At 51.5% G+C, this 15,003-nt stretch overlaps 2 protein-coding genes across 5 annotated transcripts in view; one reads left to right on the top strand and one right to left on the bottom strand.

Moving 5' to 3' along the window:
- Positions 1-5,121, top strand: part of ZBTB4 (zinc finger and BTB domain containing 4) — a 17,275-nt gene extending 12,154 nt beyond the window's left edge. For all 3 annotated transcript variants that reach the window (XM_061389607.1, XM_061389605.1, XM_061389606.1), the window contains exon 4: positions 559-5,121. In XM_061389607.1, the coding sequence (XP_061245591.1) occupies positions 559-2,515 (1,957 nt within the window). In that variant the 3' untranslated portion in view covers positions 2,516-5,121. The remainder of the gene's footprint in view (positions 1-558) is intronic.
- CHRNB1 (cholinergic receptor nicotinic beta 1 subunit) lies at positions 4,705-15,003 on the bottom strand. Of its 2 annotated transcripts, XM_061389636.1 has the most exons (12): positions 14,874-15,003; positions 14,649-14,788; positions 14,029-14,073; positions 13,440-13,549; positions 13,228-13,336; positions 12,729-12,876; positions 12,066-12,275; positions 8,789-9,012; positions 8,118-8,299; positions 7,620-7,767; positions 6,692-6,869; positions 4,705-5,729 (listed from the first exon to the last, which is right to left on the bottom strand). In XM_061389636.1, exons 1-11 carry the CDS (start codon positions 14,932-14,934, stop codon positions 6,729-6,731), a joined length of 1,518 nt encoding a protein of 505 aa, XP_061245620.1. In that variant the 5' UTR covers positions 14,935-15,003; the 3' UTR covers positions 4,705-5,729; positions 6,692-6,728. The 2 variants fall into 2 exon arrangements, with proteins under 2 accessions (XP_061245620.1, XP_061245619.1); XM_061389635.1 differs by lacking the exon at positions 4,705-5,729 and having other exon boundaries at positions 5,759-6,869.

The raw sequence follows: 15,003 nt of genomic DNA, 5'->3' as shown, positions 1-15,003 counted from the left end.
AGAAAGCCATTCTCAGATGTCTGCTCACCCACTGGCCCCTGCTCATCTGTTTTCTGTCACTCACCCTTCTGCCTCCCTCCAGCCCCGTTTCCTCCCACTGATGTTTATTTCTTAGCACCGCCAGGTGTCACGTCCTGGCTTGGTGATGTGGAAAAGGCCAAGGAGGAAACAGAAAGTTGCCTCATGGGGCAGGACAATAGGAAGCACAGGCATGTCCATCTACAGTTCTAATGTACCCTTGTTGATAAGATACTTCCCCATCTGTCAGGTGAGCTTCAGAAGGCGGCTTTGGGAGTTAGGCAAGGTATGTGATTATTCCCAATTCACAGATGGAACAGCTGAGGCCTGGCATTGCACAGCCAGTGGGGGACACTGAACTAGGACTGGTGTCCCTTCTGAAGCTGGTGGGGTGAGACAAGCAACATGAGAGAAGGGTGAGCAGATGGCTGGGGCAGTTCAAGGTCTGAGCGGAGACAGGAGAGAAAATGGGAAGCTAAGGCCCTAGCCTCAGGGCCCCTGACTCAACTGGCTCTGTCCCTGCCCTGTTCCCTGGCCCAGGTACCAGTGCATCTTCTGCTGGGAGACCTTTGTCACTTACTATAACCTGAAGACCCACCAGCGAGCCTTCCACGGCATTAGCCCAAGCCTCCTGGCCAGCGAGAAGACGCCCAATGGAGGCTATAAGCCCAAGCTCAATACCCTCAAGCTGTACCGCCTGCTCCCCATGCGGGCGGCCAAGCGGCCCTACAAGACCTACAGCCAGGGAGCCCCCGAGGCCCCCCTCTCTCCAAGCCTCAACACAGCGGCCCCTGTGGCAATGCCAGCCAGCTCGCCACCCGGACCCGCACCTGCCCCAGAGCCTGGCCCCCCACCATCTGTCATCACTTTTGCCCACCCGGCTCCCTCAGTCATTGTACATGGGGGCAGCAGCAGTGGTGGAGCAGGGAGTGGGCCGGCCAGCACAGGGGGGGCCCAAGCCGCCTCAGTCATCACTTACACTGCTCCCCCACGGCCCCCCAAAAAACGTGAGTACCCACCTCCTCCCCCCGAACCTGCAGCCGCACCAACCAGCCCAGCCACAGCAGGCAGCCCAGCCACAGCCGCAGGGCCCGCCACAGCCATGGAGGAGGCCAAGGGCCGGAACCCACGGGCCACGAGGACTCTGACCTACACGGCCAAGCCAGCTGGCGGGATTGGCGGGGGCGCGGGTCCCCCTGCAGGGCCTGGCCGGGGCCCCTCTCAGCTCCAGGCTCCACCGCCACTGTGTCAGATCACTGTGCGAATCGGTGAGGAGGCGATTGTCAAGCGCCGCATCTCAGAAACAGACCTGCGTCCCGGGGAGCTAAGCGGCGAGGAGATGGAGGAGAGCGAGGAGGAGGAGGAGGACGAGGAAGAGGAAGAGGAGGAGGAGGAGGAGGGGCAGGGGGAGTCCAAGGCTGGCGGGGAGGACCAGCTCTGGAGGCCCTACTACTCCTACAAGCCCAAGCGCAAGGCTGGAGCCGTGGCCCCGGCTAGCAGCGGGGGCAGCGGGATGCCCAGAAGCCGCCGGCCACCTCGCTGGAGACAGAAGCTGGAACGGAGGAGCTGGGAGGAGACCCCAGCAGCCGACGGCCCCACGGGGCGTGCCCGTGGCGAGAGGAGACACCGCTGTGAGGACTGTGCCCAGACATTCGCCAGCCTGAGGAAGCTGCGCAAGCACCAGGAGTCCCACAGCGGGGGCCCCCACAGCTCCCGGTCTGGAAGGAAGCCCTCCACCCGCCTCACCTGCCCTCACTGCGCCAAGGTGTGCAAGACGGCCGCTGCCCTGAGCCGCCATGGGCAGAGGCACGCCGCCGAGCGACCTGGGGGCACCCCCACGCCTGTCATTGCCTACTCAAAGGGCAGCACTGGTGCCAGAGCCGGGGAGATTAAGGAGGAGGCCCCCCAAGAGATGCAGGTCTCTTCCTCCAGCGGGGAGGCAGGTGGTGGAGGCGGGAGTGCTCCTGCTGAGGAAGCTTCTGAGCCTGCCTCGCTCCAGGACCCTGTCATCTCAGGAGGGGAGGAGCCCTCCGTGGGGGCAGGAGGGGCCACCTATGCATACCCACCTGTGCAGGAATTTCCACTGGCTCTGATTGGGAGCGGCCGGGAATCAGGCAGTGGCAGGGGAAAAGGTGGGAGTGAGGGGCCAGGTGGGGCTGGCGGGGGAGACCGGATGGAGGCGATGGGGGCTGCCAAAGTCACCTTCTACCCTGAGCCCTACCCACTCGTCTATGGTCCCCAGCTCCTCGCCGCCTACCCTTACAACTTCAGCAACCTGGCCGCTCTCCCGGTCGCTCTTAACATGGTCCTACCTGATGAGAAGGGTGGGGGGGCCCTTCCCTTCCTACCAGGGGTCTTTGGCTACGCAGTCAATCCTCAAGCAGCAGCCCCTACCCCCCCAACCCCACCACCCCCAACTCTTCCTCCACCGGTTGCCCCCAAGGGAGAAGGGGAGAGGGCAGGGGTTGAAAGAACCCAGAAGGGAGATGTGGGGTGAGCTCTGGACCCGGATCCCCCCTTTCACCAGATGCCACCCTCCCTGAACCCCCGCCACTACCAGCTCCCCGGCCTCCCTGCCCCTTGGGAGCCCCTCCACACTCCTGTGCAGGGACCTGGGGGCCTCTGGAGCTCAGGGGTCAGGCTGCTTTGTGTGAGATTGTAGTTTTCCCACCACCTGGGAAGGGGTCTTCGGTGGTTCCCCTCTCAGTTCTCCTCCAGGGAATGGCCTCCGTGAGGGGCAGGGCCAGCTCATCCCTCCTCAAGCCCTTGGGGCAACTGAGCAATATACTTCCATGAATCTCTACTCACGGCCCCCACCAGCTCTGAATGTCTAACCCGCCCCCTGATTCCTAAACTTAGGGGGAAACCATCTTTCTCCCCGAATGTTCCCCACCCTGCATCTTGAAGCTTTCTCTAAGCCCTTGCCCAGATGCTTCCTAGCACATTCCATCCTTTTGTGGCCCAGGGCCTGGACCAGACCATTGTGATACCCAACACTTACCCACCTGGGAGTGGGCTTCAGATGCCATTCTTCCCAAGGGTGGGTTTCTGTGTCCCTGTTCCCTTCACGTTAAGACGCCATGCCTTCCTTGGCTTCTACGCCTTTGGATCTTCCATATTCCTCCTCCTACTCCAAGACTGTGGAGATGGCTCTCCCATCCTGGTCAAAGAGCGGGGTGGGAGGGAGGGCTACCTATCTGTTCCTTGGCTGAGTTCTTTCCCAGCCCAGGCAGCACCAATCTCAGCCCTGCTTTGACCCTCAAATCTAGTAAGCCCCAGACTCTTCACGGCGAAAGAGGTGAGCAGATTGCACCTCTTCCTGCCTCTGCATATGGCCTCATCTGGGCTAAGCCAGATTTGGGGGCCAGGAAGGAGAAGCTCTATATAGGATGGGGGAGGGGTCCTACTTCCTCCTTGTTTTTTTTCCCAATGGTTTCTCCCAGACTAGACCAAATAGCCAGAAAAATGATGGGGGTTGGATGGGTAGGTAAGCCCGAGATTTGCACACGACCTCCCATCCTTACCTTAGCCCTCTTTCCCCCCAGTATCACTTCCCTCACCAATTACTCCAGATGGTTTTTGGGGAACCATCCTACTCCCCTGGTGGGCTTTGGGGTATCCCCACCAACTTTCCCTCCAAAATAGCACCTTACACCCCATCTTTGACTCAGTTTCCCACACCCAAAGATCCCAACCTAGGGATGGGGTACAGGGACCTTGTAAGTCCCTAATCCCTAATTTGCACTAGTTAACCCTGGTCAGGGGTCCCTATGTTTCCTTCCAGTGGTGGAGTTGAATAAATGTTCACTCCTAATTCTGATAACTGGGCCTCCCCACTCTGTGATTGAATGAACACTTCCCATCCACCCACCTCCCCCACCACCACCCCCCCCCACACACAAAAAGCTCACAAGGGGAGAGCCAGTTTGGGGGAGCAAATTTGATAAATGGGAATTAGAGGAGTGCAGTTTAAAAAGGGGAAAAGTTGCCATCATCAAAATGGCAGTCCTTTTCCCAGCTACTGTTTTTTGGGGCCGAGATGGCTGCCCTCTCAACTGATGCTGAAAGGGCAAGATCATGGCTTTTGGAGGGAGGTGGTTTGGCGGGAGGGACAGGAGCAGCCTCCTGCCTCCTCACACCCTCCCAGCAAACGGAAAGGGAGGTTTTCGACAGGCTCCCTGAATGTTAACCATGGAGGAGTGTCGCTCCTTCACTCCTCCTCCGTCTCTTTGCACTTTTCTTGGTCTTGGCCGCAGTCCGAGTGAAGAGTTTCCTACTGAATGTACTGAGTTCCAATTTTTAAGGGGGAGAAAAGTTTAAAACAGGGAAAAATGAAAAAAAAAAAAAATCACTAAAAAATTCCCACAAATCTTGTTTCTGGCACTTTAGAAAAACTGCGAAAAAAAAAAAGTACATAATAAAGAATACATATATATATATCTACACACAAATTATATATATAAATATATATATATATACACAGCGGAACCACAAGAGAGACTGAGGAAGGCCTTGGAGGCAGGGGGCGGGTGCAACGGCAGTGCCCCTATAACCTTAACCTGCACTCCTCTGAGGCAGAACGGCACAGGAGATGGAAGGGGTTGAGGATGGACCAGGGAATTGAATTTCACAACAGGTCAAAATTCTAAAACCATGGACATTTTGGGAGAACTGAGACTGTAGACATTTATTTTGTTTTTTTGTTTTTTTAATCTGATTTAGGAAAATAGTTTCCAGAATTTTGGTGGTTCTGGGCAACAAAGGAGATTGTGGCGAAATGGAGATTAAAATACATGTATCTGAGCTGGGGAACTTGAACCTTGTGAATTTCAGATGGAAATTTGGGATTTTGCAATTTCGTCTTTTGAAAATTATCAAGTCTTGTCAGTTTGTGCCCTCTTTCCCCATGTTCCCTGGGAAGAAGGGTGACGGTGGAGTGGGAAGGCCACTGGTTCTGTGCCACAGCACGCAAGATTTAGAATTCTACAGACTCTAGCTCTATATGTAGTGAGGACCCAGATTTAGAGAAACTGACCAATATTTATCTCCGCATTTGTGTGTGTGTCCAACTCTCTAGGCCAATAAACCAACAAGACAAACGAATCGTGCTCTGCAGTGGGATGCCAGGTGCAATTATTGGCGTGGCTGGTGGGTCTGGCTGGACAGGGACATGCTAACCTCATCTCACAGGGATCCCTACGAGGTTAGCCCTGTTTTCCCTCTTTAGGACAAGAACTTGCAGCAACTGAGTAGGTGTGAGTGCCTGTTGACCCTAGGTCCTTCACTGTAATTGCTGCAGCCACTGGGCTCAAACTGACTTTGCTCTGACCTCCAGGCAGAAACATTAACACAGTCCAGTTCACACAGCCTGCTGGGCACATGATCTTCATGTCCCAGAAGGGCCATGCCTCCAACCAGGTACAGCCTTTTCTCCAAACTGAAAGGAAACTGAGGCACAAAATGTGTGACAGCCATAAGCGACACTTTTCTTGTTCCACTCCTGGCCTTCCACGAGCTTCAACTCCTCATCCCCTGTCCTTCCGCTGTATTTTGTCTAGCGTTACTCAGGAATGAGCAAGGTAAAAGAATGGTTAGGTGGGTGGGGGCTTTGAGGAATTCTGATACAAATACCTTGACTGGAGTGGGCGGCCACAAATCGGCTCTAGCAGGTTGCTGCCAACAGGGGAATCAGATCTGGTGTTACTGTAGACCTTAAAAAATTTTCAAGAGAAGCCAGAAATCCAAATTTCTCTGTGAAATATCCACATTTTAATTTATTTATAATTTTTTTTACAGCTCAGAGTTTTATTCGGTCAACAAAGGATAGTACACCCTTGAGGTGTGAAGGCAGGACGACCCCAAAGGAGAGTCTTTTTTTGTTTGTTTTACATTTTAAAAGTAGCAAACCAGATTTAAAATTTTGGCCAACAACATGAGCCAAACAAAACATATCAGTGTGTAACTCTGATGTATAATGTTTTTGTTTTCTTATATGATGCTCAGTCTAGGGGCCAGATTCTAAATACTGTTAATATTAGCTTCATTTTACAGATGGGGAAACTGAGGCATAGAGCAGTTTAGTAGCTTGTCCAAAGTTTGAGCACCAAAGCTGGAACTTGAAGTTTTAAAAGTGTGCTTTTTATCCTCTTTACAAATGCATCTTTTTAGAAATAACCTTTTCTTTTTTAATCCTAAAGATATTACATATTACAAAATATGATAAACTGCAGAAAGGCAAAAACAAAAAATGATCACTAGTACCAACATGCAAACTTCAGCACTACTACTTAGTGTATTTCCTCACAGAAAAAAAAAAAAATCCCTATTAATTCAACCAGAGGTAACTGCTATATAGGTTAGGATCTGTGCTAGGTGCCCGGGATATTACAGTGAACAAGACAGAGTTTCTGCCCTTAGAAGGCATACAGTCTAGTTCTTGTCGTTTGTTCCATTCATTGCCAGCATAGGTGTTAACATCCAACGGAGCTTCCTCAAGAAGCCAAAGAATAATAAACTGTTAGTGCATTTCAGGTGGGCCCAAGTCCCCCAAATGCCTAGTCCCATTTAGGCTCCCTCCTTAGAAATGAAATGATGAGAGAACTGGACTCCTAGTGATGGAGTTAAGATGCAGAAAGGTACAGGGCTTAAGAGCCCTGCCAAACTCTCAATTCACCTGGCCAAGGATCTGGATCTCCACCTTCGTCCCAGCCTCAAGGAAAAGGGTCAGCGGGGGGCAAGTGGTACGTGGCATCCAGAAAGATGACGAGGGTCCCAACGCTCGTGAAGATGATGAAGGTCCATAGGAAGAGGCGGTCCACTACCATTGCCACAAATTGCCAGTCCTCCTTCAGCTGGGGTTAGGCAGAGGAAACTGTTCCTGAGTCCGGACCCCCAGGAACGGCTGCCCCAGGGCCCTGTACCCCATCCAGGTCCTCCCACCACAGCTTTGAGACAAGGACCGGCCTCAGTATAGCAGAGAGCCACCACAGGCGATGGATGTGAATCAAGAACAAGAAGGAAAGTAAAGACAGGACCCATTGAGGCAAACTTCCACACAGAAATAAACCCAAGGGACTTCCCTGGTGGTCCAGTGGCTAGGACACCACGCTCCCAATGCAAGGGGCCCGGGTTCAAACCCTGGTCAGGGAACTAAATCCCACATGCCACAACCAAAGATCCCATATGCCACAACTGCTGCTAAGTCGCTTCAGTTGTGTCTGACTCTGTACGAGTCCATAGACGGCAGCCCACCAGGCTCCCCCGTCCCTAGGATTCTCCAGGCAAGAACACTGGGGTGGGTTGCCATTTCCTTCTCCAATGCGGGAAAGTGAAAAGTGAAAGTGAAGTCACTCAGTCGTGTCCGACTCTTAGCAACCCCATGGACTGCAGCCTGCCAGGCTCCTCCGTCCATGCGATTTTCCAGGCAAGAGTACTGGAGTGGGTTGCCATTGCCTTCTCCGATATGCCACAACTAAGACCCGACGTAGCCAAATAAATAATTAAAAAAATAAAAATAACACCGAGTGCTGGGGGAGGAGCCTGTTTGCCGGTGGAGCCAAGGCCCCCCAGGCCTTGCCCTGGTCCACCCTTGGTGGACATACCGCGTCATGGTCTTCCTGTTCCTGCAGCTGTCGAGCGATGTAGCTGATCGAAGAAACGACCTCCCGTAGCTCAGGAGGGAGACCCACAGCCCGGTTTGGACCATCGATAAATCGCCGCAGGTCTGGAGCAGACAGTTCAGGCTGGAACCTGGAAGAGGCGGGACTGTTTGGCCACGCCCAAGGCGCAAAGACAGCCTGGGCTGGTGCTCTAGCCCCTGCCCCAATTCCCTCCTCCAACGCAATTCCGTGTTTCAAAACCTGAGAGGGCCCCTCCGGTTCTCGCCGATGGCGGCGACCTCTCTAACCTTCTGCAATTTTTCCTAACCTCTTAAGCTTTTTAGTTCCCACCTCTCCACAAAGTGGGCAACAGATGGCATACTACAACTCCCATGATGCTCAACCACAACCTCCGGGAGCTTAGGCCGCCTGCACCGCACAGTCTTCTGGGAATTGTAGTTCTCCCTCCCTTTTATGTGGGCGATGGAGAGTAGGTATTACCTGTTGGGTTTGGGGAAGAGAAAATCATTTGGTGGCTTGCGGATGAAATATTCATCTGTTCCCCGACCCCAGCCACTTCCTGGAGAATCCCTGGGAGCTATGGAAGGTGGCTCCTGCATCTGGTCTCTCTCAGGTTTGGGCCTCTTCAGACCCAGGTACAGAGGGAGTTTGTGGATAAAGATCTGCAGAGTAGATGAACAGGCATGTTGGAGGGGGTTCTCAGGCCTTGAGACCAGAAGAAAAGCCACAACCCACCCCCCTGGTACGTGCCCACTCCTGCCAAGCGTGCCTGAGTCTCACAGGGCCCAGAGTTCTTAAGTGGGTTAGGAGACATCCTGACTGGAAAGAAAAGTTCTAAGGGCTCCCACCCTGATAGTAAGTACCTAGCCCTTGGAATGCTTCCATGGGACCCACCCCACAAAGGGCAGTATTGATGAAGAGAGTCTGGAATCCACACAGAGTTAATAATGTGAGGATAAAATTAATTGTGCAACATTTCAACACCCAAAGACCCTGGCACTCGGACACTCAACCAGGAGTTGAAGTTGTAGTCTCCCTTGGGTCTGTGAAAGGGAAGGTTGAAGCTGATGGGAGAGAGGAGCGAAGCCTGGACAAAAATCCAAATACTAGGATTGAGAGTTAACACAGGTTGAAGGAGGAGGTCTTCTTACCTGACGAACCCAAAGGGGCATTTGGTGGGTGTGGGGTGAGCGATGGTGCAAGTTGAGGACCACAACACTAAGGATGACTGAGAAGGTGACGAGGACCATGGTGAACATGAGGTACTTGATAATGATGGGGACAGACAGGGAGGTCTCGGGTACTTTGTCTGCCAGCAGCAGCAGGAACACAGTGAGGGTCAACAGGGCAAAGATGGAGAGCCCCATCTTCTCTCCTTGGGGGACAGAGGGGAAGATGGAAGAGTTAGGCTTTGTCAGAAGAAGATCTCCCTGGCATAATCAGTGACCATGTTTCCAGCCCACTCAGACAGGGTTTTGGAAGGGCCAACTGCAAGCAAATGACTCCTGCATTTAAACCTCCAACCTGGACTTATTCCCCTAAATTCCACACTTGCCTTCCTAACTCCTCCATTTGGGTGTCCAACCAACATCTCAGACTTAACATGTCCAATACTTAATTCCCTCACTGCCGACTCTCCCCACAGTCTTCCACATTTCATAAATGACAACTCCATCTTTCCTGTGCCTCAAGCCAAATCCTTTGAGTCATTTTCTGCTCTTGTCCCTCTCATCCCATATCCAACCCATACCAAACCTTATTGGTACAAGCCACCATTACCTCAGGTCTGAGTTATTATAAAGGCCTCCTCTTTGCTTCATCCTTTGCCCCCTGCTGACTGTTCTCAACAGAGCATCCAGACGGATCCCTTAAAGTGTAAATCAGATCATAACACTCCAGTAGCTTCCCATCTCCTTTAGCGTAAAAGCCAAAGTCTACTTTGCAGCAAGGTCTTCCCATGAACTCTCTGACTTCATCTGACTTCATCTCCTACTGTCTTCTCTCTTGCTAACTTGATTCAGTTACACTGGCTATTTCTTGAATATGCAAGGCATACTCCCACCTCAGAGTCTTCACATTCACTGTTAACTCCTCCTGGTAATTTCTTCCCTCAGATATCTACCGTGGTCATTCTCTCACTTCCTTCAAGTTTTTGTTCTAATATTGATCAGATATTCCCTTTTTAGTGAGACATTCACTGACCAGCCTATTTTTAAATTGCAACCCCTGTGATAAGCCATAATGAAAAGAATATGAAAAAGAATATACATATGTATAACTGAGTCACTTTGCTATACAACAGAAATTAAACACAACATTGTAAATCAACTATACTTCAATACAATTTTTTAAATAAATAACTTGCATCCCCTACTCCCATCCTCATCCTCCCCAAACCCTTCTCCTACTTCATTTTCTTTCTTAGGACTTGACCTCTTCTTCTTTCTTTTTTTTAATATTTATTAATTTGGCTGCACTGGGTTTTAGTTGCAGCATGAAGGATCTTTGATCTTTGCTGCAGCATGTGGAAATTTTTAGTTGCACCATGAGGGATCTTTAGTTGTGGAATATGAACTCTTATTTGCAGCATGTGGGATCTAGTTCCCCAACCAAGTATCAAACCTGGGCCCCTACACTGGGACGTCAGAGTCTTAGCTTCTGGACCACGAGAGAAGTCCTTTGATCTCTTCCACTATACTGTTCAATGGACTTATTTATTATGCTTAGACTGTCTCTTCCACTAGAATGTAAACTCCATGAGAGTAGGGATTTTTGTCTGTTTTATTCACTGATGTATTCCCAGTGTCTTGCACATTACAGATGCTCCACAAATATTGTTGCATGAATTAATAAACCAACCCCTGTAGCACAAACTATATAGCAAATTGAAGGATCTAAAAATGAACAAAGTATATAAGAATATGCCAGGTGGCTGGTTATTCTTGTGACATACAACAGGTACTGCGAACTTCAGGGAAGGTATTGAAATAAATAACATTTATGGTCTGTTCTAGTTTAGTTCTATAATATTGGTTTCCAAGATTTGCCTTGCTCCAAGAAGAAGAAGTTATATGTGAAAGTGTTTCTAGAGCTTCATCACTCTCCTTCCCTTAGACAGAGAGGACTTGATTCCAGAGAGAAGGAAAGCATGTGTTTTTTGTTTGTTTTGTTTTGGGGGCCACAGCAGTGAAAGCCCAGAATCTTAACCACTAGGCCACCAGGGAACTCCCGGGAAAAGCATGTTTTGAATACCAGAGTTTAGGACATCAGTCTCTGAATCAAACTGGTACTAACCAGGGTTGGAATAGCGATACCACCTCACTCTCTATAAGGTCAGCTGAATGACAAACGCTCCTAGCCTCTTTATCCTCCTCTGTGAAACAGGAAGACAATTCAGCATCTACCTCACAGAGTTGTGAAGATTAGAATTGAGTTAGTATATGCATTCCGTGGACGGAGGAGCCTGGTGGGCTACAGTCCATAGGGTCGTAAAGAGTCAGACACAACTGAGGTGACTTCACATGCACGCACATATATAAAACATATTATTTGTATTATCTTATAGCAAGTGCTCAAAATTAGCAAATTACATACACTTACACAAAGTTTACAGAGTACCCTGCATAGTTCTCTCAACTCAGTTAATCCTCAAAATAGTCCTACATGACAGGGACAGTGGGTGTCCTAGTTCCAGATCAGGACACTAAGAGATTAAGGAATTTGCCCAAGGTTACTCTGTTAGCACTTTGTGCTGTATTACAGAGAACTGTTGGATATTATTTTCTAGGGAGATGGGAGGTTTAGGGACTAGTACTCTTGCCTGGAAAATCCCATGGACTGAGGAGCCTGGTGGGCTACAGTCCATGGGGTCGCTAAGGTCTGACACGACTGAGCGACTTCACTTTCACTTTTCACTTTCATGCATTGGAGAAGGAAATGGCAACCCATTCCAGTGTTCTTGCCTGGAGAATCCCAGGGACGGGGGAGCCTGGTGGGCTGCCGTCTATGGGGTCACAGAGAGTTGGACATGACTGAAGTGACTTAGCAGCAGCAGCAGGCATCTGACAAGTGAGGGGACAGAGGATGCCAAGAATGGGAAAAAGGAAAGGAACAGTTATCTAAGCCTGGGAGCTTGCAGGTCAGAGGAGTGACAGTTCCAGGGACGAGATCCTAGGATTCTGAAGGGAAGAGTTCAGAAGTTACTAGATGCAGAGAAATGAGCAGCAGAGGGGAGATAGCACTTGAGGTTGGAGGGGAAACCTGAATGCAGACGCAAAGGCTCTTCTTGAAGGGAAAACCTAGGTAGGATTGCTGAAGCAAAACTCCTGATGGCCTGAGTTGGCAGGAAAAACTTCCCTGTATTATGGGTGAAGAGGAAGAAGCTGAGCTATTGGTAAGTAAGATAGCTGGGGCTCCTCCCCCCCTTACCTGCATCCGGTGGCAGGTAGAAGACAAAGATGGCCAGGAGAGTGATGAGGATGCATGGGGCAATGACGTTGACCAGGTAAAAGAGAGGCTTCCGGCGAATGATGAGGTAGAAGGTGACTTCTTCACGTCGTCCTTCCCCGCCTCCCCTAGGATCCACTGAAGGCTGAATTAGCCGAGAAGGCTTGTGGATAATCTCCCATTGGCCATTCTCTTGGCGGGGTGAGGGGGGAGAAGAGAAGGTGACAGATATGAGACATGTCTTTGTTGGTGCCAGATATGGCTTTTTTTTTTCTTTCTTTTTCTTTTGGCTGTTCCATGCTGCTTGTCATAGTTCCCCAGCCAGGGATTGAACCCAGGCCCTCAGCAGTGAAATCACAGAGTCCTAACTACTAGATTGCCAGGAAATTCCCAGATATGGCTTTCTCCACCACATCCTAGACCAGAGGAGACCTATGTAATAAGGGGCAATAAGGGGCTAGCTATAGACCCTGGGCTGGACAGCCCATCTCTATTTGAACGAGTCTCAATTTCCATACCCACAAAATATAGATAGTTATATCTATCTTGCTGACCTCACAGGGACTTGTTGATGGATTATGTTTATCAGCCTGTTAGAAACTGGAAATCATAAAGCCCATGGATGTGGAAGTCATGCCCACTCACCAATAAAGGTCCCTTCATGAATATACACTTCCTGCCGCTCCTGCCCCTCAGGACTCAAGCCAGTTTGCAGGCTGACCTCTGAGCTGTCATAGCTGTAGGAACTGAACACCATGGTGCAGTTCTGCCAGTCAAAGGGGAAGTAGGTGACCTGGATGGAATGGAGAGTCACTAGAGCTGCCAGAGAGCTGGTTGGGGCTGGGGGAGTTGGGGAGGTCACAGGGCAGACAGGGGTCAGAGGATACAGCCCCTCAGGAGCTAGAGACCACCAAGGGAGATCACCTAGAAGTGGAGTCATAGAGAAATCAGAAGGTTGTTTGGGGAGGCCATGGACATTGGAAGAAAGGTCACTAAGGAAGACTAGAAGTCAATGAAAGTGGACAGAGAAGAGGAAACTCAACAGAGCGTAAGAGGGATGTGAAGGTCATGGGGATAATGGAGGAGTAGGTCTGAGGGAGGGTTTCTACGAGCGCCTTGAGCTTCCCAGGTGGAGCCCGGAGACCTGGATGCTGCAGCTGCTGCGATAGATGCCCGGGGGCTGCCAGCGCATGGAGCCGTCGGAGGACACCACGACGTTGATGTCCAGAGCAACACCAAAATTTCCATCGTTACTGTAGGAAAAGAATCAAATCAACTCGGATCAGGCCCAGTCCTCCGGAGGCCGCTCCCCTCCGGAGGCCCTGCCCCGTCTCCCAAACTTTGGGAACATCCTACTTGTTTAGGAGCACCACGTCGGGTAGCCACACGGATTCCGCTGAGATGCGGAGTGAATCGATGCCCTCGTGCTCCTCAGGGTCCCAGCTGAGCCTGTAGTCAGTCCATTCCTAGGGAGGCAGAGGCTGAGGGGGCCGTCTGGGGTTGGAGGCTGGGAGGAGCCTTGGGATGTGCGCAGGAAGCCCGGGCAGGGAATGCAAGGGAGAGCCGCGCAGGCATGGGGTGTGGTTCTGGAGGCCTGGGCTCTGATTCCGGTTCCATGTGCACTCTTTGGGACCCCATTAACTAATTTTCCTTCCCTCGCATCGGGCCCCAGTTTTTCCATTTTGTAAAAACGAGGGGGTTGACGAGCTAGTCTCTAAAACAATGATTTTCAAACCGCAATTAGCGACTCTTTTAATGGGTCAGGAATCACATGAGTGGCCCCAAAGCAGGGTCTAAATTCTTTTCTGAAGCTTCTGTTTCAGTTACAAATGTATTTTCTAAGGTCATGATGAAAAAAAAAAATTCTTATTGGGCGGGACATTCGAGGAAATTGTAAAGGCAGCAAGGTCGCCCGCCCTTTCCCACCCTGCGGGGGTCTCCGTACCAGGTCTAAGTAGACTTTTGTGCTCATCTCCTCATCCTTCTCGTTCTAGAAGGGAAAAGTTTTAAGGGTAGATATGATGTAAGTGTAGAGAAATAAGGGGCTCGGTAGGTCAAACTCCCCTTGGAAACTCCCTTCTTTTTCCGAGTCGCACTCTCTTGGGTTCAAGCCCCATCTCCTATAAGCTGCGTGGATTTAAACCCTATCTCGCAAATTTCCTGCGGTCCTTATGGCCAGCCAATTCATTTACCAGTCCCGACAGGGACCGGACTGAATCTCCATCTGCTGTTTATTAACTCTGTCCGGCACCAAGCTCCGCCCCAGCCTGTGACCCCGCCTCAAGACCCGCCCTCTGGCCAGTCCAGCGGCCTCCAGCTTCACTTCAAGATCCGCCCACAGGCCTGATCATCGTTTTACCCGGCTCTACCCGGGTCGGTCCAGCAGCCACGCCCACAGCTTGTCCATTGGTCCGATTTCGACCCAACCTGCTCTAATATCCCGTCAGTCTCCTAGTCTGGCTTCGCCCCGGACCCCTCCCCCAGTGGTCCCTGGGTCCCGCCCTGCCTAAAGCCACGCCCCTAGTCGCCTAGTGGCCGGACGCAACTCCCCGCGTGCGCCCTCACCAGGCTGATGAGTTGCGCCAGGGTGAGACCAATGCTGACCCAGACACGGTCTCCCACCTCCCGCGCCGGCCGCACCGTGCTATCATAGCCTGAGAAAAGTTTCTCGCGGAGTCGGCCCTCCGCCTCCGAGCCGCGGGCGCCTGGAGGAGGAAAGAACTGAGTGAAGCCTTGGTGCCCGGCCACGACCTCTGGCCCTGTCACTGCCCCTTTGAGGCCCACACTTACCCGGGGCGAGATGCGCCCCCAGCACCCCCAGCAGGAGCAGAAGCAGCGCCCCTGGGGTCATAGCCCGCCCGCGTCGCTCAGTGAGTCCGCTGGGTGAGTCGCCAGGACAGCCAGCGCAGGGGAAGTGACG

This window comes from Bos javanicus, chromosome 19, assembly GCF_032452875.1.
Source record: "Bos javanicus breed banteng chromosome 19, ARS-OSU_banteng_1.0, whole genome shotgun sequence".
In the NCBI taxonomy this organism is placed as follows: domain Eukaryota; kingdom Metazoa; phylum Chordata; class Mammalia; order Artiodactyla; family Bovidae; genus Bos; species Bos javanicus.
This window is presented reverse-complemented; position numbering and strand designations above follow the sequence as displayed.